General features: G+C 45.2%; 1 protein-coding gene across 1 annotated transcript in view; it reads right to left on the bottom strand.

The window, feature by feature from the left end:
- Positions 1-24978, bottom strand: part of EFCAB6 (EF-hand calcium binding domain 6) — an 879195-nt gene that overhangs the window by 560304 nt on the left and 293913 nt on the right. The window contains exon 9 of the mRNA XM_085652469.1: positions 4744-4892. Coding sequence (XP_085508595.1) covers positions 4744-4892 — 149 coding nt within the window. The remainder of the gene's footprint in view (positions 1-4743; positions 4893-24978) is intronic.

Here is a 24978-nt window from a genome sequence, read left to right as displayed (position 1 = left end):
CTTTTCTGGTGTTGGGGAGGGCTGCCCTCAACAAGTGGTCTTTTATGCTTTTGCTCTTTTTGAAAGCAAAGATAGGGCGTGCTAATTTGAGGTGGCCTGCATTCAGTGTGTGCCAGTGTTTCAAAATGCATTTTCTTACTGTATTGGAAATGGGTGAGAATGTAGTGACGCATACTAATTTATCACCATCTTTTCTTTCTTTGGGACTAAGTAGCGTTTCCCTAGGGCAGGACCATGCTCTTTTCAGTGCTATTTTAACCAGTTTGCGTACCCTCTGCTGGTCAGATTTTTGGATAGGATATTTGCCTCCATAAAGTAATCCTCCTTACAATAGCAATTGCGGCGTATGCGGAGGAATTGTCAGTATGGGAGGGAATCACGTAAAGCTCTAGGGTGGTGACTACTGTACGCTAGTAAAGTATTCTTTTCAGTGGGTTTTCGGTATAGTGTTGTGTAAAGTGTACAGTTATTGGCTATGATAGTTAAGTCAAGGAAAGCCACCTCCTGTTTATTGCTGTTGATGGTAAAGCTAAGGTCATTACTATGTGTGTTAAGCCAATTCTGAAATTCTACGAGGTTCTCCTCAGTCCCATTCCAGATAAGGAAAATATCATCTATGTACCGTTTCCATTCAAGAATATTAATTCTGAATGGGTTGTAGGGGGACTGTATTTTCTGCGTCTCTATCCAGTCCATGTAAAGTATAGCAAAATTTGGCGCAAAGACTGCGCCCATGCTGGTACCCTTAACTTGCTGATAAAAATTACCATCGAAGAGGAAATAATTACATGTGAGGCAGATCTTTAAGAGGTAGAGAATAAATTATGTTGGGACAGAATGGGATTGGGGTCTGGAATTCAGGGCCATGCCAATGACATCAATACCCTCGTCTTGGAGAATATTGGTGTAAAGTGACTCCACGTCAAGAGTGCACAGGAGGCTCAAAGGGGTGTCCTTCTACAAGGTTAACCATGGCCATGGTGTCCTTAATGTAGCATATAGTGGTAGGTACAAAGTCCTTAATGAAGTGATCGTTGTACCTGCCAAGAGGTTCAAGAATTAAGCCACATCTGGAGACAATGGGGTGAACAGGTGGTGTAGTGGCATTTTTGTGCACCTTAGGTAGAGTGTAAATCACTGGTGTGCACGGGGATTTGGTATTTAGGTATAAGAATTTGTTCTTGCTAAGGTAGCCCTGTTCAACCCCTTCCTCTGTGATATCAAGAATGAGTTTTTGAATCTCCTTGGTAGGGTCAGCGGGGAGTTTCAGATAGTGGTCTTGCCTGGATAGTTGTCTGAGAATTTCCGGTGTGTGATTGTCAGTGTTTTGGAGAATGATACCTCCGCCTTTATCTGCTGGTTTGATAATCAAACTCTCAATTTGCATGAGTCAGTGTAGAGCATTTTTCTCAGAGAGAGTGAGGTTGTAAGGAATGTATCTGCGTGTGTGTTCATGATCTGTAATTTCTTTAAGTACTCATTTTTCGAAGGTGAGGATTTTAGCTGGTATGCTGTGATGTTGAGGTGAGTGAGAATGTAGATGGGGACGGAATGCAGTGAATGCTGTCGAGGGTGTAAATGGTTTATTGAGAAAAAAATGCTTGGAGGCGTATTTTTCTAAAGAAACGAAGTAATTTGATGTGGGGTTGAAGATAATCAGGTTTACTGGTTGAGACGAAGGACAATCCCTTACTGAGTAGTGCAATTTCTTTCTCAGATAGCTGGTGAGTAGAGAGGTTGAAAATTGGGATGGATTCAGGGTCGGGCATAATGCCGGTACCGGCAGCGGTTGTAGGGTCAGTATGCGGTCTGTGGTGTCTTACCATTGGTAGTATCTCTGACGTGTTTATCTGTCTCCAGGCGCGCTGTACCACCGGGGTGGACGCGGCGTGCCGCGGTTGGTTTGACGTCCCTGTCCTAAAAAATTAGGGGTGTTGCCTCTGTTTCTAGATGTACTAGGGCCCTCAGCAGAGTCAGAATTGTCAGAGCATTCCACCGAGGTATCAGAGAATCCAACTATATTCTGTTGTTTGTTAAATCTCCCCCAGGTTCGTTGTGTTATGGGGCCCAAGTATGATCTATTTGTGTAGAAATCCTCTACTAGGTAAGGGTCCATCCTTTCTGTCTTGCAGTTTTTAACGTCACGTTTAACCTTCGTGATTTTCTTGTTTTGTTCTATTCTGTGGAACTCAGAGAGGGTTTTTTCGGCTTTATCTAAAAGGGTTTTTGCGTCTTTAATCCCGCTATTGTCTTTTATCTGTCTTTCAATGTCTTTAATCTTTATCTCTAGCTTTTTGGCTTCTTCGTTTGCTATATCTATGCCCAAGACCATCAAGTGTCTTGAGCAGGTTGTTCCTATGTGACTAAAGCCAGTCAGATATTTCTTAATTTCAGTGAAAACCCCCGGTATATTACGAACTTGCAAACCCTCAGGTATAGTATCCGTTTTTAGATACTCAGTGAGCATGCGGATCATCAATTGTAATCTGATGAATTTTGGGGTGGGTTTTTCTAATTGGTCAAAAATCGTACTTTCAGTAGTGCTAATATCAGCTGTGTCTGAGAAAAGAGAAGGGCCCTCTAATATCTTTTTAATATATTCATCTGAATATAAGGGAGCGTGTTGTGCCATGCCTTGCTTGGGCGGGAGAGGAGCGGACAGGGAAGGGTGGGGTTTCAGGGAAAAATTAGATGATTGATGAAGGCAGGGAAGGGAGGGGAGCTCACTAATTGTCTAGTAGGAGGGAATTAAATTTTAATTCCATCACATCAGGGGTAGTAAGCACTATATAAACGCAATTACAGTTACAATATTCTTTGTAAAACAGTGTATTGAGCTCTCTACTACAAATTCACTGTCCTCAGATTGTAATATCTTCCTTGAGCTCTTCAAGTTACACTGTGAAGATGAAAAAAACCTTGATGTATCACAGCTCTTCTCACTTTTACCTCATATAGGTATGCTCTGAAGGGACGCTTATGATCGGCACACCAATCCATGTAGTGTAGTCAGATCAATTCCCAATCAACTTCTCTTTTTTTCCTCTAAAGTTGTGACCACAAGAGACATGGCCTATGCTATATATGCTACTATCCTTCTCAATCCAAATAACAGACTAACATATTTACCTCTCAAATTAATTTCATTTTTCACTATTCTATATTCAACGCTAATCCTTTATAGGTTACAGGGTTACGTGCTACTCGCCAAAAAAGCGATCCGACGCCTTGTCAGGGGTAGTAAGCGTTATATAAATGAAATTACAATGCAATACAATATTACCTTGTGGTTTTCACCAGTTGGTAGTTATAGGACCTAGTTTCCATAGGAAAAAGCATTTTTTGTTTTGCTAATATTTTGGTGCCGTCTAATCTATCTTCAAAAAATAGTGTCAATTACTCACTTGCCATGGGGAGATACATGAGAAAAAGCAGTTTTGGGTATCTACAAACACTAAAAAAACTGTAAGTGGCCCTTCGATTTTATGACCAGGCTCTGATAGTGGCGAATCGCACTATCACATGGAATTAGAAAAAACCCATACCTCCTGGCATTGTTCCCAGACTGCCTTGGCTGGAGCAGAATCTATGGAACTCCACAAGCAAGGGGCCAAGGGTATGCAACGGCGTCCGGTTGCTAAAACATGGGATACATTTCTCGCCGACTTTGTGGTGACCTAGCCTGTAGGTACCATATCCTCATTAACCTTTTCTTTTTACTGGTGGGGGGATGTTCTCTACACCCAGGAGACCTTAGCCCTGTGTCGTCCAGGTTGTCGCCAGTGTCGGCCGGGAAAACTCATTACCCCTATCAGGTTTCACAACACCTTCGGGCATCTCCCCTCAATTATTTTGGACTTCTCACCTCGCATACCCCTTACCCTGCCTTGCTCATGGGTCTACACTCCCAGTTCCCTGGCAACGTATACCGCTCCGAGTTACCCAACCCTAGTTTGCCACAATCTTTTATAGGTTTCTAACTCTCCACTGTACTGACATAACATTTCTACCTGAGGTTTATGTTTCGGACTAATTCAATCCAGGACGATGTATGGTTCTTGTCATTACAACCTTGTTATATATCTGTTTAATTGCATTCAATTTGGAGTGGACTAACTATTTGCATGGCCTTTAGGGAGTGCTGAATGGCAGATGATTAATAAAGGACAGATGCTTAGGGCAAACAGGCCTGCATAAACACCTGCCATTCTTGAGTAGATGAAAATGTTAATTGCTAAAACTATTTAACAACTGCTACAATGGTGGACGGCAACTTAATGCGGCCTTCCTGAAAAAAGCACTGCGAGACCCCCGAAAATGTCACATAGGCTGGCTGCTTCACAGTAGCACAAAAGCATCGCCCACAGCCAAGGGAGTAGGGGTCTTAGAGGTGGGTCATCCCCTTGCATGTTAGGTGATGCTGGGCCCTATGAAAAATCGCAGAATAGCAATGAATATTGTAGACCCTGAAACAAATCTATGTTCAAAATGATCAAAACTGCTCGAAGGCTAAGGTGGGCCATATGAGCACACCTCTGTTAATTAAACCGTGAGAAAGTACGATAATGTGGAATACACCAGACGAGGAAGTGAGTTTGTAGAATTTGGCAATTGTGTAGACTAATTCAAAAGATGTGATCTATTGGCACATTCTTCCCTCCAATGTTACATATACATGAGCTTCTTGGTTTCCAAGTGGCAGTATTACATTTTTAGAAAGAAATATTTAAAGACAATTCTTACCTGCTCATTAATTCTTGAAAGGTTCCATTTGGTAATGGAAAGATAAAGCTGTCAATAACTGATTTGAAGGCATCCAAAGAGATGAATCCATAGCGGGTAGCATCAAAAGCTTTAAATGCTTTCACAAGATTCCGATGGTTTACGAATACCTGAAAGAGACATAATTACACTTTTGTACACAAAAATAGTTTCATAGAATTACTAAGAAAAAGAATAAAAAGACTGTCTATTTACACAGTGCCTTCCCATTTCTCTTGCCGTTTCTACTACATCAGGCTATATTACCCATTTCCCTTTTGATTCTGTACCCTAAACTACAGTTATGAAGTAACGTCACCAAATGAGCAATGATAAACAACTTTCATATGGCATTCTTACACCTTTTGCAAAGAAGAGAAGGACACATTTTCCCTAACTAAAATCACTTTATTAAGCAGAAATCCTAATAAGATGCTAGGAACAATAAAGAATCATAAACATGTTCATCTTCACATTCTGTTTTTTCAGGGTTTTTTCTAGAGACAGCTTGAGCTGTGTCGAGAACTTCAAAATAAAAACAATTCAGAAATAATAAAAACATACATATGGGCATACAAATCGGCACTTTGTGCCAGCCCCCTTCATCTAATTGTCTGTTCAACTGTTATTAACATGTAACTCTTGCCTATCACAGCATACTGCATCATGCAATGTGTCAGCCCATGTCTACCTTTTTTGTTACATTATTTATCTCTTTCTTCTATTTTTCAGTCATTCTGATTTCTTTATGCTATATTTTTGGGTTACAGTAATTCAAATCAGATTTTCCTGTGAAGGACACTAAAACCAAAAGTGATTTCTGTACCTCTTCTAAGTATAAATACCTACTGTGAACACCCTTCCTGTTCTATTTAAATTATATGCAATTAATATATTGTTTAATTTATTTTTGTATTTCAGCATATGGCCACCATATTTAGACAGCAGCGTGCTAACAATAAAACATTAAAAAAAATAAAACAATAAGAATTCCTATTTCCAAATCTGTACCACTGTGAGAAAGCTATTCATTTTGTTTATAAAAATCTTTGATTATCTGGAGATGCTGCTCAGGTACTCTAGATATTCTTAAATCCGGTCACAGTGTTTGCACTGGATAAGATTCTTTTACTGAGGACAGATATTTCAAATCCTTTTCCTCTGCTTTATTTAAACAAGTAAGATAAGTAAACAGGATACACTCCACCTTATGTAGCAGGTGCCCTGGGGAATTTATGCGATAAATGCTTGCAGGAGGTGGCTAAAATGCCTTCTACTATATGACTCGTACACTTTAGAAATTCAGTTGCCAAAAACGATGCCCTTAGAAACATTGTTGTCAGATATATTCTGAGTTAAATGTACAACCTTATAGACATACAGCCTTATTTAGAGTTTAGTGGATGGGATATTTTGTTAAAACATGATGGATATTCCATTCACCTAATTACAAGTGCGTTAGCATATACTGTACTTCTAATAAGGCGGACGGGACACTCGCCACGTTTGTGATGGAGTATCCCATCTGGAAATCTCTAAAGCCCAAAATATTTCCCTTGTTTTTAATCTCTCATTTTCCCCATAATACTCGTGATTGCTCTTTTTTTTTCTTTTAAGTTTTACATAACACAACCATATTTATCTTCAGAATATACCAGTTCATATTTAGGTCTGGCTACAGACTGTCTGATCACTTGTCATCAATACTGCAAAAAACAACAAAAAGAAATACATTTAGGGAGTGGACTTCAGGTAAGTCTTCTTCAGCCACCAGCTTTTTAGCTATCGCCTAGACAGCGCATATGCTGTCTCTTCAAGACATGTTATATACACTCTGTGGGCTTACAGCCCGTCCATTGTTTTTTATTTTGTCATTCAGACCGTCATTTGGAAATCCTTGCCTCTATGTTGTAATTCTCTTGCAAATGTCCCTTCTTTTCGTGTGTTATACCCTCCCACAGAGCTAGGTTCGTTTTTCACACTATTTTTTTCTTTGCTTTCTGTAAGTGTTTCTGGAAGACTGGCCTTTGTTCATGTGTCGCTTGTAAAGCTTTAAAACTTGTTGTTATTATTATTTTGCTTTCTGTATGTAAGTGTAAGCCAGCATACGTTGGCTTTTTAAAGCTATTTTTTTAAATATTTCTTTCCATTTTGTTTGCAGCATGTCAGTTTTATTTGTTTTCAGAATGAAATTATTTATTTGCTTTTTGTGTTCGTGTGTCCTCTGTAAAGCTCTATTTTTATATGCATCTGCAAGGCTTTTTAAAGATCAATCAATCATTCAATCAAGCATTTGTAGAGCACGCTAATCACCCGTGAGGGTCTCAAGGCGCTGAGGGAGGGGGGGGGGAGCAGCTACTGCTCGAACAGCCAGGTCTTGAGACGTCTCCTGAAGGTCAGCAGGTACTAAGTCTGTCGCAGAGGGGTGGGGAGGGTGTTCCATGTCTTGGCAGCAAGTGTGTTTTGACTTTTGAATGTTATTTAAATTATTTATTTGCTTTCTGTGTTTGTGTATCATCTGCAAAGCTTGAAAACCTCTCATTTGTTCTTGGAATAGCAAAGTTTACCCTAACAGGGCCATGATTGAGAAGCTACAGCCATCTGTTTTGTGTCATACCGGGGGATGAACTGTCCGGTGGGAGGAAAGCACGATCATGATGCTTTTGTAGTGCAATTGTAATTACAGGAAAGCAGTCTTTCTTTCTCCCTCTCTTCCCACCCAGATGACAGATTCAGAGCAGTTTGTCAGAGCCTTATGGTGTCCTGCAGTGGACAAAAGACCTAATTCAAAAAGCAGCCCCTGCCACGTGCAACCAATTTCCCTCTGTTTTCATTCCATAGCTAGGGAAAGTAGCACGGTGGCCTAGGTGTTAGCAGCAGATCGCACTAAATCTGGATGTTTCTGACTCCGCCCTTTATCCATGAGTTGGATTAATTGATTTAGAGAATGTAGATTCTAGATTGCACAAAAACACTGTAAAGCCTATTTTTTCTAATTTGCTTTTTTTGGTGCCATCCACTATTAACCACACATTGGCTAACACCCACCCTCCTGTTATTTCCTCCTGCCTACCCACCATCCGATTGGTAAAGCCAATAGCTTGCCCATGAGCGAGACCTATCGGCTTTGCCAATGCTTGTTTCCATTAGCTATTGCATGGACGGGTTGTCCCCAAGTCTTAGATCAGCCCACTGCATTTCATAGACGTTTACATTATGCCATTAGAATTCCTCTGACCTCATTTTGCACCTTTTGCTGCATTTTAATTTGGTTGGCTAGTAGGCCAATGTACTAGATATAAATATGGTTATGAGTTAATGGTGTCAAGGCCGTATGAAAGAGAGGGGTTTGCTATACAGTTTGATTTGATATATTGAGTAACACATTCAGGTCCAAAGCTGTAACCGGAATGGAAATGAACTTCACACCACATATTATATATTTGTTACAAAATTAACAATTGAATATTTGTAGCAGACAAACTTTACATACAGTTTTCAAGCCCTGACCATAAGTTTGCTTTATAACAACAGTGTTACAAGTTGCAGGTTAAAACTGTCTGCTCACTGATCACACACCAGTGGCAAGCAAGGGACGGATAAGTAATGGTTAGGTGTGTATTTTAAAAGATATTTAAGTGAGAGAGTAGCTATGGATAAGGCATAAGTTCTATATACATGATTGAACATTTCTGGTGCACAATGAATCAATCCTGTGCCCTTAGTAGTCAATAACATAGTGGAAAAAGCATTGCAAATCCAATAGTTCAGGAATATTTTAGATGAATTTGCTCTTTGTTGCAATAGCTATATGTTGGATGGTAAAATACACCTTGCTGAATATCACATTTCAGAGTACAGGAGCCACTGAACATTTGCTACTAAATGCAGTGAGCAATAAAAGAAACAGAAATGTTAGAAGGCTGTTAGCTACCAGGAGCATTATAAGGTGGTACACAGTATGGGTAAAGTTAAAAACTAAGCAAGGGCCTCTGCAACAGGTAGATAAAAAGTACAATTTAAGGACCTGGTAACATTGTCCTGTTACAACAGGCAAACAAATCTATAAAAAATACCAGCATTTGCTGAACATGAAGTGATGGCATGTATGCATTTATTGGGAGATGCAGTGACGGTTCACGGTCTATGCATAACAATGGCAGAAGTGATTCATTATCCTATCAGTATTAGTTCCAAAAGTTCCTAAAGAAATTCCAAGACATTAAAATGAAAAATCCACTGGGGATCCTTATTGCAGACATGAATAACGTTATAAGGAAAGGCATAAGAAAAGTGCTGTGTTTCACAGCAGGTCAATAAGCCTGGTAAAACACCTTCAATAAGACCTGTGGTAAACAAACATGCAAAATATAGTGCTCATAGCTGATATCCAATAAAGTATGCCTGACTTTAAGAAACTCACTGTAAAAAATTACAGCAATAGCACAATTATTATTTGGGCACTTAAAAGAAATCTGAAATCCTTTAAAGAACTCTGCAAAATCATTAAAAATGCAAAAGATATTAAAGAAAGCCTACACCCAATTACAAATGTATATCAAAATCATTTGAAATAAAGGAAATCCATCAATGAAACCATGACAACCAAATATCTTATATATACTTCAAATATCTTGGAACCACTCACTAAAATTAGCTTTTCAAAAAATTAATATCTACATGCAAATCTGATCCAAACATGGGCTTCAAACCAATGAGTCTGTGAGGTTTCAGGCTGGGTTACTGCTCCACCGGTGCTTTCATGGGCAGACCTTTTGCATGCAAAGATGCAAACCTTACTTGTAAGACTGTAGTAAGGACTACTGCTCTGTGGCCTTTAAAGACTTGCAAGCGGAAGTATCAATGTGGGTCCAGCTCTTCAATGGTTCCCAAACAATGTTTGCGTTGTCTTCGAGACACCACACAAAGTCATCTGCAGTTGCCTCTGATTGATGGAGTTCATCTTAAAGACATTCTCCAACAGTCGTTCTCACTCACACGCATGGTATCCAATTTCAATCTCTATTCACTTCTCTTCAGTTCAATACTAAAACATTAAGAAGGCACAGACATGAATGTTGCTAAGCATACACATGCTCTTCATTGATATGCAATCTCCTCCCACCAGATGTCCTTTGTCTCTATGCAGGCCACTTCACATCTCATCAGAGCAGTTTGGCTCACCCTGTCAAATGCTGGCAAATCAGGAACGGCTGGTAGAAGGCAGGATTTTGGTTCATCAGAATAGCAAGTTCTACAATTTCTGTTCCGTAATAAATCTCACCTAGGCAAGTTGTTAGATTTACCATATCTATTCTTTTAAGTCTTTGAATTATTTTAGCTCACTCCTGTCACTAATTATACCTTTTTAAGGTATTCCCATGTTATACTATAGAGCTAATGTACTACAATGGGGGGGAAACACAATTGGTAGATTTTTCCTCACCAGGGCATATAAAAATCCTTAATAATGTCCCTGCTTACAATTACAAGGCACTCTACCCCTGGGACCCCAGGGGGAGACCTTAGGGGTGACTTATATGTACAAATAAGGTAGTTTACGATTGAAGTAGCTTTAATTCCAAAGTCGAAGTTGAATAAACTGTAATTTTAAAAGCAGCCTGCAAAGCACGGCTACCTTTAAAATGATAGCAGGCAACAGAGCAGTGCACACTTAAGTGTGTTCAATTTACTGTGCTTCTAAACCTGCATGCCCTAGCATATACTAGGAGCTTACAGGGAGGTTGCATACCAACTGTAATTACACCGAATTACCATATACCTTTTGAACAGAGCACTGGGTCTGGTTAGCAGAGCCCAGGACACAATCAGAGTCAGTAACCAGCAGTATCAGTCAAAAAATGGGGCTGATCAGGGAAAAAAAGGATGACTTTCTGACAATAACATACATACCTATAGGGGGCTTTTGGCCAGGAGACTTCATCCATTGATCTGTTGAACTGTCATTCACATTTTGCTCCGACCCAATACAGTATATAGGACAGTGCAATGTGTCAGCACACTTCAGCGACTGGCTACACTCGCTGTGAGTGAAAGAATTTTTCCTCTGCACAATGTGGTCTTCCAAACATTAAATAGCGCCATTCCATATCAGGGCTTAAGTGACATTTTTAGTTTTTTTTTTTGTAAACAAATTTTATTAGTCAAAGACACGTCATGCGAAGCTCCGTGACCCAGAGACTTCAGCCATATCAGAAGACAACATACCAGCTTTGACATTTTCCTCATGAGATATCGTGTGTAAATTACAAAAGAGACATGCAGAACCAATGCAGTCCCCTCCCTTAAAAAAACATAACACCACCCCCCACCCCCCTCCCCCACCCATCGCACTGTCCATCCAGTCAAGGCAGCAGATCTATGCTCAACCACTATTTTGTGCCGTCCATGACCCATACCCCCCAAGCTCGGCTGCGCCCGGCACTCCAGTGTGCCATGCCTCTGTAGGGCTGGAAGGAGACGGTCCACCCCCCACCCAACTATTCCTCCAACATGGGCTCTAAATCTAGTCCCCTGTAGTCTGCCCAGCGCTTCCATATTTTATAATGTTTACGGGGGCAGCCCCGCGCCACATAGATGGGGGCCTCCAATCCCATACAAAAATCGAGACCGGTCTTCCAGACAGATATGGACGGTGCAACTGGCGCCTTCCACGCCCTCGCTATATCCCTTTTAGCTAGCGTAAAACCCAGGAGCATCAGATGGCGCTTATAGACATTGCCCCCTATATCCTCCATCACATGCAAGAGCACCAGTTTGGGGGACCGTGGGAGATCCCACCCCAGCACTTCCGACAGACAGGTCAAGACCCCCCGCCAGAACCTAGTTAACACAGGACAGTCCCATATCGTGTGGAGCAGCGTCCCCTCAGCAGTCAGGCAGCGGAGGCAATGCGGAGAGGCCACCAGGCCCGCCTTATACAGCCTAACCCGAGTGAAATAGACTCTGTGCAAATACTTAAACTGGATGAGCCGAAGGCTCACAGCAAGACATTTTTAGTTTTATTAATTTTTTTAACTGTTTATTGTTATTTATTAATTTGTGCAGGCATGGCAGTTGTGCACGATTTACTACCTAGCTGCACGCTCTGCTTAATGTCCGCCCTTTGTTGTGTAGAAGCTCCTATTGTAAGCAGGAGGAATGACTTTATGAGGAAACTAATCTTGGGCGGCTCCCTGTGTTAGCAATGTTAGCAAAAGGGGCAGGCCAGCAGCACCATCAAAAGTTGCATCAGCAGCATTAGGAGCTCTGCAAGACTCTCCTTGCCCTAGACACCTTTCTTGACTACCAGCAGCAGAAAATATGCCTTCTGAGCCTGTCATGGTGCTGTGTTTATTTTTTCAATTTTTTTACAAAGTTCTACATATGTAAAACTTAGAACATAAAACGTTTTATTCTAATTTTACCCAAATAACTTTTACTAGACTTATTATGACACTGCCATAAGCTTTTCATGCAACTTAAAAAAACATGTAGTTTTCTTTGTGCTTCTACATAGATCCTTGCCGTCAATTTGCCACTGGAGTCATTCAAATATGTCCACCTTGTTTTATCTTGGGCAGGATGAGGCTTTGTCCTTCTCAAGTGTTCAGGTGTTTTCAGCAGATGGGGTCCCAGCGCATGCATTAATATTTAATATTCCTGAATGGCCCTTCACATTTTCATCACACTGGAAAGCCAGGCCAGCAGAAATCCTAACAATATCCAGACACTTGGTTGGCATGTCTTTATGTTTTTTATCATCCCCAAAACAGACTTTTTATTTCCGATTTCATGCCATCCTTCCACTTCCCTTTTAGTAACAGGGTGGTGGGAGGTGTGCTTTATTTTCTTTATTTCTTTCTGTTCTGAGGGCAAAGCAGCTCCCCAGACACTACACATCCAGTGGCAGTATGTGCTTCAAGCTGTAAGTAGTCAACAATGGTCAGGAGGAGAGCTACCCCAGAACTGGTGTTGAGTGACCACAGATGAGGGAACTGCTTACTATCATTATCAAACCTCTGGGTGAGCACCCAGGCTCTGCACAAGGGGATAAGTGTTTCACCATGTTGGATTTTGGAAGTAAGGTCACTATGGGATTGTTTGCAGTAGGACAATCAAGAGCTGTTTCAAAAGTGGATACTTTTACACCATTGGTCAGGAAGGACCCAGGAGTCACCCACACCCACTAGCTGGTGCCAAGCATACATGTGGAACCCCAAGGCACCGTCCTCAGAATACTTTCTGGACCTGTGGAGGAACAGAAGCAGGACTGCACCCGCTGTTTGTGACCCGTGAGGTGATCTTAAGAGCTGAACCTGCTCCAACCTGTATTCAGGGCATTGTAGACTGCAAGGGTCAGTTGGCTGATCTCCTGTGTGTCTACAGGGACACATCAAGATGCAAGAGGCATTTTCCCTGAAGTACCCAGCTGACTAGTAGCAACTGGACCTGCACTGAACCCGGTCACTGGCCCCTGCTGGAGTGAGTCCTGACCCCCAACCCCTGACACCTGACTGTCTAACTGGACTTTTCCTAACAACTCTGAAAACTTAGGTCTTAGAAAATATTTGGCCTTCCAGACCTCCGGAGGAGCAGGACCAACGATCCAAGCCAATCAACACAAGGGTCGAATTCACTGGGCTAAAGAAACGGGTTTCTCTTGCTTGGAACTTCTCTGCAGCAGCAAATCCATTTCAGTGAGCTCTCTGAGAGAAGGTATCTGGCCTAGTGGAACTCACCGTTGGATAGAGCCTGCAACCTTGTCCTGCTGCAGGATTCTGGGTGCTGAAAAAAAGACTTGGTCTGAATGTAGAAATCTTGACCAGGCGAAGGTGCGAAAGGTATCTGGTAGACAAGCATTCTTCCCAGGGGGAAAAAATTGAATTTTCCTTCTAAGAGCTTTTCCTGCCCAAACCAATGACTTCAGCAGGACCTCGTACAATGGCTATCTGGCCTCGCTGAACTCTTCTGGGACACAGTCTACAATCTTCTGGAAAATGTTGGCTTCCATTTCAGAGACTAACTCCCCAGGTAAAATCTCCAACTGGGACAAGTCTACCTGGTTTATCTGACTCATGCTCCATTGAGGTGCAGCCTGAATTTGCATCTATGTCCTGGACAATAGGATCATAAACGGCCATTGGTGCTGTATTGGTGCTTTTTCACTTATATCTTTAAAAGATCAAATTTTTACCATTACTGGATTTTTGTCTTTTTGTTGTACTTTCGTTTATTACATTTTACTCTATTTTTCTAAATTGGAGCGGGATTTTTATTCTGTTGTGTTTTTGAGTTTTTAACTGTTTGGGTACTAATACATGCCTTATACATTCACTTAAAGTTAAGGCTGTCTGAGCTCAGGCTTAAACGACTGAAACCTTTCACTTGACCTGACAGATTAGTGTGACTTTATTTCTTGTGGTGAACTTCCATTTACCCCAACTAATAATTCACTTTCTTACATATTTCAAGACAAAAAGTTAATTGTTTGGTAGACAATTGCACTGGTTTCTGGACTGGACCCTGTTAAACAGTCTTTGACTGTACTCTTTTCCAATACAGTTTGTCTAGAGGAGATGCTTTTCAGCAAGCAGCAGCGCAAGTTACCTGCGGAACAGAATCAATTCTAGAAACCAAGGCAACTTAAGGTGAGTCCTGAAGAAGTGCAATGAATGTGAACTGTAAAATGTGAGGCTCCAGTAGTGAGAACTCAGGTAGACTTATAGCTTGAATTGGGGTTACCCTCAGGGGTGTCAGAAAAAGCAGCTCATAACACGTTGAAGGACAGCAAAACCAGATAGCACTTCTACAACTGCAAAGCTTTGTTAGCACTTGATCTTGCCAATAAATAACTAGTGAACTGTATTGAACCAAGACAGATCTCTGAGTAATACAAACCATTACTCCACTCTACATATAAAGACTACTTAATGCAACCTAATACCAAAGGACATACTGAATGATGTGTGTTGCTTACATAAGTGAATAGAATACACAATTGACGGTTGGGTACTCTGTCCTTTTTTTTGTAAAATGCTGCTTAACTCCATGCCATATTTCCTGTTCTCTGCACCCACGGTTATGGTTGAATTAACTCTGGCAGTGGGGTTCTCTCTTCTTTTAAATGAACACCCTCAACCAGAGGTTATTTTGTCAAAATCTCTCGTCAGGAGGCAACTTGCACCAGCCCATTTCTCCTGTTAGCACTGCTTAAAACAGAACCAACTACTAACCATGAAAATGGAGAGAGGATGTGGCGTAATGGCCAGAGCTGCCGACTTCAGAACTGGGGAACCAGGTGCAAGTCTCTTCTCAATATCCTCAATATGGGTGTTAGACCTGTCAGCCCTTTGGCAGTTCCCTCCTCATTTCTTTTTTTTCCCTTTTCCTTCTCATTTTTTTTTCTGTCCACTAACTACTTTTTGGGTGTTAATGTAGAGGCTCTGGGCGCCTCATTCTCACTAGCTGAGGGAGAGGCGCAAGGTGCTTCACTGAAGAAACAGGAAGAGGGAGGTTAGTCTCACAAAATGGTGGTCCCAACTGTCACATCAACACCTGAGCCATAGACTGCCATGAGAGGTTCCGGAACCTTCTGGGCCACTCTGGCCAGTCAGGCCCCAGGTGATAAATAGAGGTGAGGGCAGGGCGGCCATTTTAGGACTTAGTTGAGCTGTGAGGTAGTCAGGAGTAAGGCACCTGAGTGGAGAGGTGGCTGCGCTAGATAGGGAATGGACAGGTCTTAGGGTCTGCGCGACTTCCCTCATCAGTGGACACCACCCTCAACCTTCTGACCGGTCCCTGAACGCAGCCAACGACTTATAAGGACATCGTTACCCTGGGGACTCCCAGGTAGTCAGTATCCCTGAAAGAGGACCCGGGAAGGAATCGCCGTTTGGGACTACCTATCCCTCATCCCTGTTGGGTCTGGATGTTGAATCAGGCTGGCCTTAGCGAGTGTCCATCATCCCTGACTAAAGGGGAGATGTCCGTGCCCAGTAACTAAGAGATCTTCTCACCAGCTTCATGTGAGCCCGGCTCCCTTAATTTCTGCCCCCCCCCCGCCTGAGCCCTACCTGGACCGTTCACCGCCGCAGTGCCGGGTCCGTGAGGCTGCCTGTGGCCCAGGGAGAGGCCTGGGATCGCCGGGAGGTCTGAGGAAGTGACGGGACCTCTTGGGGAGTGCTGGCAGGCATCGCGTCAGCCGGCTGAGGAGAGACTCGCATCCAGGAAGTGCGGGCCGGATCCGGCATTGAAGCCACCGCCTGGAGTCACGTGAGCGGGGCAGACGCCGAAGCGCCGCCCCGCTGTTGCCAGCTGAGAGAGGAGGCCACGCCCCCGCAAGCCGCGCTGCTTCTGGCGGCTGCGGGAGTGCTGAACTGAGGACGCGGAGGTGAATTGGGACAGCGCCTGGCCTGTGGAGACCGCTAGGGAGTGAGTCCAGCGGGCTGTGGGGAGCGGAGGAGCGAGGCTTCCACCAGCGGAGGAGACCCACCCGCAGGGTAGTCCTTGGGGGAGGCGGTTGGTGGTTGTGCCCTGTTCTTCGCCTTCCCCCCTTTGAGAGATCTTCTTGTCAGCGTAGTGAGCCCCGTCTGCCCCGAAGAGGTGGGAACTCGGCTCCGGTTTCCGCTGAGCTTCGTGAGAGGAGGACACCAAGGAAACAGTAAGCTGGGCATAGAAAGAAGGGGGGAGAGCCGAGAGAGCACAGGAGAGCACATGAGAGCCCACATTTACGGACAGATGACGTCCTTTTAGACCAGATTGTCGGTCCCTGGGGAAGCCAGGGTCGAGGTTAAAAACACCGATACATGGTCCTAATCCCACGTGTGACTAAAGTCAATGTAGTAGTAATTTCACGCATAGTGCTGAAGGCAGCAGATCGAGTTCTGGTAACAGCGAGAGTTCATGTGTACTGCCTAACTGGGAGGGATGAATCGTGATGATAAAGAACCTACAAATAAACTGCCTAGATGTAACTGAGTAACTGCCAGCAGCAATGTCATTCTCCAGCTAGTATCTGAATGTAATAAATTAATTGTCAGGGATAGTATAAGAGTCAGAGAGTATAGCCGTTAGAGAAACCATCTGTCAGAAGAACACTGTGTAGACTAAATGATTTTCTGAAATTGTGTAATATGTCAACGTTGGGCAGAGCGTCCCCTGCGGGGATTTAACTTAGCGCTCCTGAGTCAAGGCAGGATGGGAATCCCTGAGTGTGTTTAAGTAGCTGCTGTACAAAAGTAAAGAAGGGAATGGTACTGACAATTTAAATGCAATGAAATGTTTTACTCTGAAATGTGATACTGATTAACCACGTTTGAGAAGGAAAGATAAAGACTTCTGGTAAACTTTAAAATTGATCGGTGTAGTGTCATTTTTAAGTGGTGTTGCGTTAAGGTGTGAGTTGGGTGTGATGCAAGCACGATCTGCCATAGTGGGATAAAAGCCTGTTGGCCTGAGCCAAGCTACCTCCAGGACGTTAGGTCCAACAATGGGCGAATCACTTAATCTCCCCATAAATTAATGTACTCTTAACTACTGCTCATTTATGAAAAGTGCTGGTGTTGATGATTAGGTGCCAGTGCTGCGCACCGGAAACCACCGGCTCAAATTAAGCACTGCTCTGAACTAGACAGCTGAAAACCATGATCTACAGTCACAGGCAGGGCTTGCATCAATGGTCATTCCCTACTTTTATGTATGAGGCTATAGACTCCCCTTACTACATGAATGAATACTGTTGTCAAGGTCCACACAGAACCAAGTGCAAAGACATTGGAAGTACACACAAGCAACAAATAACACAGGATTTCAAATGCATGAAACAACGATCAACTGGGTGACAATGACTTAAAACGATGAGGTCCCGCTTTATTGTTTTTGAAATACTACCAATGTTTTCAGTTACCGATCGAATAATGACCCTTGGTGAACACATTACACCTCTCCAGCCATTTCCCCGCTATTTAAATGTGTTGACAACCTACACCATGTCTATGGCCAGTGTCTGCAATCGTCACAACACCATTCACATAAGTGATGGTGAAATCACTGTCCACTAGCATGCAAACACGTGACCTGCAGTACTTTCAGCAGGCCAATAAAGAACTCCCACCTGAGCTCTTCCACAGGTTCTATCAATACTGTCGAAGCATATGCATAACTCGCACAAACAAGAAAGCACAGAAACAAAGTCCCTATTGGGTTTGAGGGACACAATAAAAACATTGGATATCTGTCCCCCCAATATCACGGCTGCTCTCGCCCATCAATTGGAGCCTGCTATACATTGGCTTTTCAATCTTTCGGTCAATTCTGGAAAAATCCCAACTTTTTGGTTTTGGAATAAGCAGTTTCTGCCTGAGAGAGAACAAAGCTCTTTTCATGGAATGTTTAACTCATTTGTTGGGAAACCCATTTGATCTGTTTGTGGTTATAGATTATTTAAGTTTCTCACTCATTCGCTCATGCCCCCAGCAAAACTCCTGATCCATATAGCCGGCAGACAGTGCAAAATCAGTCGCGGTCTGTGCAGGTAACAGTGGTGGGGCGGTAGGGCCAAGTGGGGGGGATTTCCAGGGACGATGCTGAGGGAAAATTTATTATTTATTTAACTTTCCCTCTGCGTCGTCGCTCGAAACCCCCCACGCAGCCCCACTGCTGTTACCTGCACGGACCGCGGAAGGGCAAAATGAACAAGTTACTTACCTTCGATAACGCTTTTTCTGGTGGATACAATATCTGCCTGTGGATTCCTCACCTTCTGAATACCCCCTGCGCCAGCATTCCGCGGAAATTCTTTCCTAGCTCTCCCACGTCGATGAGGACGTCATAATGCTATGGCTTCGCTCGCGGCACCGCGTGACATCACCGGAACCATAAAAGGACCTTGTCGGCATGATGATGTCATTTCCACCCATTTTTTCCGTGCCAACGAGGAAAACGGGCGGACCTACACATTTTCACATGTATACATAGTATACTAAACATATATATATATATATACAAATGCATAACCCAATAAGGACATGGAGAAATAGTAAAAGATCAAACATTTCTCACTATTAAAACATAAGCATGATAAAGCCATATTTAAAAAACACTCTTGTTAAACAGTTAAAGCATTTTCTTGGTAGAAACAGGTGGACAACGAAGAGGCGGATGGGACAGTGAGGAATCCACAGTCAGATATATTGACCAGAAAAAGCATTACCGAAGGTAAGTAACTTGCTCTTTCTGATGGATACTTCTGCCTGTGAATTCCTCACCTTCTGAATAGAATCCCAAAGCCGTAACTATCCCGGAGGAGGGTGTCCACCTGACCAAAAAATCTTGCAACACAGATCGTGCAAAATGGCGATCCCTCCTAACCTCCAAATCCAAGCAGTAATGCTTTGCAAAAGTATGGAGGGAGTCCCAAGTTGCTACTTTACAAATATCAATTACAGGAACACCCCTAGCCAAAGCAGGAGAATAATATTTAGCTCTAGTGGAATGAGCTCTGATACCTTCTGGAGGGTCCTTCTTGGCCAAGGCGTAGCAAATCTTGATGCACAAGATAATCCACCTGGAGAGAGTCCGCTTGTGCACAGCCTTGCCTTTCATCTTCCCAACGTAGCCCACAAAAAGCTGATCATCCAGCCGCAGATCACTTGGTCTGGCCAAATAAAAGCCGATAGCTCTCTTAGGGTCCAAACGATGAAGTCTCTCCTCCTCCTTGGAAGGGTGAGGGGGAGGATAAAAGGTGGGTAAAATATGACCCATATGGAAAGGGGTAACCACCTTGGGAAGGAAAGCAGCCCTGGTCCTTAGAACCAACTTATCTGCAAGAATGGTCAAGAATAGACGCTTCAAACTAAGAGCCTGAAGCTCACTTACCCTCTTAGCCGAGGTAATGGCAATCAAAAAGACCGTTTTAAAAGAAAGAAGCCTCAAAGGATAGTATGAAGAGGCTCAAATGGAGAACCCATTAAAAAGGTAAGAACAAGATTCAAATCCCACTGAAGCATAATGAAAGGAGTGGGAGGAAACTTATTTGTAAGGCCCCTAATGAACCTCATGGCAATGGGGGACTTAAATAAAGACGGCTGGTCTGGCAAACATAGAAACGCCGACAAATAGCCCTTAACAGATGCCACAGCACAACCCTGCTGGGCCAAAGACAGCGGAAAACTGAAGAACATGCGACAAGTGGGCCTTTAAAGGATCAATGGATCTCTCTCCACACCATTTAACAAATCTAAACCATCTCGATGAGTAAACAGACTTGGTGGAGTGTCGCCTGGACGATAAAATAGCATCCACCACATCCGGTGGGAGAGAAGGAACTCAGGTTGCCCCGTTCAATCTCCAGGCATGAATGAGCAGGCTCTGGAGGTGAGGGTGTAGAACTTGCCCCTGCGACTGCGAGAGGAGGTCTGCCCTGAGAGGGAGACAGAGCGGAGGGTGCGATTAGAGGTGAAGAAGATCTGTATACCACTCCCAATCTTGAGCGATCAATATGACTTGGGCCCGGCGAATCTTCCTCAGAACCCGAGGAATCAAGGGTATGGGAGGAAACGCGTAAAGGAGTTGTGAGCTCCAATCCAATTGAAACGCGTCCCCTAGTGCTCCCTGCACCAGATACTGGAGACTGCAGGACAACGGGCAGTGTGCGTTCTCGTGGGTGGCAAACAGGTCCAACCGAGGCGACCCCCACATCTGGAAGATGTGATGGACCACCTCCGGATGAAGCCGCCACTCGTGATCGGCCGAGTAATGCCGACTGAGACTGTCCGCACGAACATTCAGCATACCGGCTAAATGATTTGCAAACACACAAATCTGATGGTTCTGAACCAAGGACCAGAGTCGCAGAGCCTCTCGACAGAGACGATACGACCCTACACCTCCCTGCTTGTTGATGTACCACATCGCGGTAGTGTTGTCCGTCAGGACCTGAACTGACTGACCGTGAAGGGAAGGAAGGAAAGCCTTTAGTGCCAAATTTATCGCCCGCAAATCCAAAAGGTTGATGTGAAGCAACCTTTCCTCTGGAGACCAAATACCTTTGACCTCCAGATCCCCCAGATGAGCACCCCACCCTAGAGCGGAGGCATCCGTGATCACTGTGGCCACAGGTGGAGGAAGCTGAAAGGGCTTTCCTTGAGACAGGTTGCCCTACACACCCCACCAAGTCAACTCCGCTGCAGCTTCTCTGGAGATTCTAACCTTCTCCCCGAGATCTCCATTGTGTTGATACCACTGCCTGCGGAGGCACCACTGGAGTGCCCTCAAGTGCCAGCGTGCATGACTGACCAACAGTATGCAGGAAGTGAACAGACCGAGCAGGCGAAGGACCTTCAGGACTGGAATAACCGCTCCATCGTGAAATAAAGGAGTCATTTTCTGTATGTCGAGAATCCTCTGCAGAGGCAGGTATGCTCAACACACAGAAGTGTCCAGTATTGCCCCTATGAACAGGCTGCGCTGAAAAGGCACCAGGTGATATTTGGGTACATTTATCGAGAAACCCAAGTTGAACAACAGTTGTGTTGTTGCTTGCAAGTGGCGCAACACCAACTCCGGAGACTCTGCTTTCAACAGCCATTCGTCCAGGTAGGGGAAAACAGGAACCCCATACCTACTGAGATGTGCCACTACCACCGCCATCACCTTCGTAAAGACTCGAGGCGCGGACGTGAGACCGAACGGAAGAACCGCAAACTGATAGTGTTGCAATCCTACCGTGAACCGGAGATACTTCTGATGCGACTTCAGGATGGGAAGATGAAAATATGCATCCTGCAGATTGATGGACACCATCCAGTCTTCCTGTTGCAGCGCAAGAAGAACCTAAGCAGAGGTCAATATTTTGAACTTTTCCTGTCTGAGGTAAAGGTTCAAAATCCTGAGGTCCAAGATCGGCCTTAATCGACCGTCTTTTTTGGGGATCAGGAAATACCAGGAGTAGCATCCTTGACCCCTTTACTGCTCCGTAACCACCTCTATCGTACCTTTCTGTAACAAGGTAAGAACTTCCTGCTGCAAAAGCAGTAAGTGGTCCTCTGAACACCAACCCTGGCGAGGAGGGTAAGGAAGAGGAAACTCTAAAAAAGGGAGGGCGTACCCATTCTCTACTAGATTTAAAACCCAACGATCTGAAGTGATCAGTTTCCAATCTTGTAGAAAGTGGGACACCGGACCCCCTACCGGACTAACATGTTCTAAGATGGGGGATCTAGAACTGCTTTCCTGTAGTACCAACGGTGGCGGGAGGAGAAGTGGAGGAGGAGGAGGATTGCTGCCGAGAGGCTTCCCTAAGACACCCTTTATTCTTCCCTCTGTACAATTTGTACAAAGGGTTCTGCTGCTGCTGCTGGCCCTGTTGAGTCTGCTGACGGCCACGAAAGGAAGCACCTCTTCCATAACCACGATACCGCTTGTAGCGGTATCCCCTGGACTGCACCTGGAGGCCCAGAGACCTTGCAGTAGCTCTGCTATCCTTAAAACGCTGCAAGGCAGAGTCAGCCCTAGAACCAAGCAGTCTTGACCCATCAAAGGGCAAATCCACCAGAGTCGCTTGAACATCGGGAGAAAATCCGGACGATCTAAGCCATGCTTGTCTTTTTGTCACCACAGAGGACCCCATCACACAAGCCACAGAGTCAGCAGGGTCCAGACCAGACTGTATCACCTGACGGGCCGCAGCTTGAGAATCAGAAAAGGCCTCCAAGAAATTAATTTGATCCTTTACAGGCAACTTTGGAGCTAACTGCTTGACTGAGTCCATCAAAGCATGGATATACCTCCCAAAGAAGACAGGTTGCATTTGTGGACTTCAGAGCCATACTAGCAGAAGAGAACACCTTCTTTGCTGCCTGCTCCATTTTTTAGAATCCCTATCACCAGGTAAAGAACCAGAAGACTGCTTCGAACAAGAAGCCTGGACCACCAACCTTTCCGATGATGGATGCGAAGACAGGAAAGCCGGATCCCCAGGAGCAGGCCTGTACCTTCTTGAATTCGAACGAGAAACTGCAGGATTAGACAGGGGCTTCTGCCAAACTTCCAAAATAGGCTCTGTTAAAGCCTCATTAAGCGACCCTTGACCCTGTTTTCAGGTTAGGCCGCTCCCCACGCCGCACAGCACCACCTGTGTGTCCGTGTCTTCAATCCCGCTGCTGCCGCAAGTTCCCGGCCCCGCTCTCCCAGCTGCCTTACTGCTTATTTAATTTTGTGCCTCTGCCACTGTATTCTGCTTAGGTGTTTTTGCCTTCTTGTTTTCTGTTCTGTTTTTCTGCACTGTTGTTCATAACTGGCACCCCTTGTTTTTGCCTTCTGTATCCCGCCGCTCTTTTCCCACCCCTGCGTCCCCGCCCCACTGCTCGTCCATTCGCCGCCCCACTCACGCCTCCCAGCTGCTCCGCCCTCCCACCTCCCCTTATATGGCGGCCGCACCCCTGGCACGCTGAAGGTGTGCCTAAGGCAAGCCCATCTGCACCCGTCCGTGCCTGGACCGCACCCAGCACCAGACTCCCTGGCCCCCGCGAATGCCACGGCGCCCGTCTCCGCTACAATGCCAGCACACTCCACGCACTCAACAGTGGACGATCACACACCTGCTTCCTGGCCGCCCCGAAGCGCACCCAAGGACCCTTCTTCTGCCGGAACAGCAGCTTCACCAGCATCCGATCCGCCAACCCACCCACCGTGAAAGAACGCAACCACCTCAGATGCATTCTTCTCAACACCCGTTCCACCCGCAAACACGCCGTTGAACTCTGAGATGTACTCGACTCAACCTCCCCAGACGTCGCCTTCCTGGCGGAGACCTGGATGAACCCCTACTCGGCACCCGACATCGCCATTGCCATCCCGGACGGCTACAAGATCACCCGCAGGGACCGCACCAACGAAACAGGAGGAGGAATCGCCATCGTCCACAGGAACACTCTCAGAGTCTTGACCGACGACACCCTCAGCACCGCCGAACACCTGCACTTCCACACCGATCCCAACACCACCCTCAGAGAAACCCTCATCTACAGACACCCCCGACGCTGGCCACGGTTCAGCGACTCCATCGCCGACTTCCTCAGTACATAAGCCCTTGCCTCCACAGACTACATCCTCCTCGGGGACCTGAACTTAGACTTCGAGAACAACAACGACACCAACTCCACCACCTTGTTCGACAACCTCGGTCTCAGACAGCTCGTCACATCACCCACCCACTCTGCCGGCCACACGCTTGACCCCCATCTTCACTGCAACTCCCATGTCTCCTTCAGCCACACCACCGAACTCCAATGGACCGACCATCGCTGCATCCACTTCACCTTCCGGAAACCCACCACGCACCACCGCACCCAACAGATCCCTCGCCGCTACTGGAGCAAAGTCACCGAAGACCAGCTAACCACCACCCTTGCCCGGAGCCCACCCACCGACCCCACCGACCCCGACACCGCCGCCCGCAACCTCAGACAGTGGATTGACGACTGCGCCAACACCCTCGCCCCTATCAAGAAACCCTCCAACAGACACACCAGCAAGAAACCAGCTGGTTCACTGAGGACCTCCAGGCCTCCAAGCAAACCTGCCGAAAACTAGAGAAGAAACGGCACAAGGAACAGACACCGAACAGCTACGCAGCCCACAAGAACGCCACTCGCAGACACCATCACCTCATCAGATCCGCCAAAAGGGCCTCCTTCAAAGACCGCCTAGACGATAACGCATACAACACCAAATAGCTCTTCAACATCGTGAAGGAACTCTCCAACCCCAGCTCCAACACCAACGAGATCCCACCTTCGCAAGACCTGTGCGCCTCCCTTGCCACCTTCTTCCATCGCAAGATCGCAGACATCCACGACAGCTTCAACGTCGCGACCGCCCCGACAGCCACTGAGACCTCAGTCCCCACGGCCACCATCCACACCGATCCCCTGCTCTCTTGGACCAACATAAATGACGACGACACCATCAAAATCATGAACACCATCCACTCCGGATCTCCGTCAGACCTATGCCCACACCACATCTTCAACAAAGCCAGCCCCACCATCGCACCCCATCTCCGGAAAGCCATCAACATCTCCTTCGAAACAGCGACCTTCCCGGAGAGCGGGAAGCACGCCGAGATCAACGCCTTACTCAAAAAACCCAAGGCCGACCCTAAGGACCTCAAGAACTTCCGGCCCATCTCCCTGCTGCTGTTCCCGGCGAAGGTCA

This window comes from Triturus cristatus, chromosome 4_1 (assembly GCF_964204655.1).
Source record: "Triturus cristatus chromosome 4_1, aTriCri1.1, whole genome shotgun sequence".
NCBI lineage: Eukaryota > Metazoa > Chordata > Amphibia > Caudata > Salamandridae > Triturus > Triturus cristatus.
The sequence above is the reverse complement of the archived record's forward strand: the minus strand, read 5'-3'. Positions and strand labels throughout refer to the sequence as shown.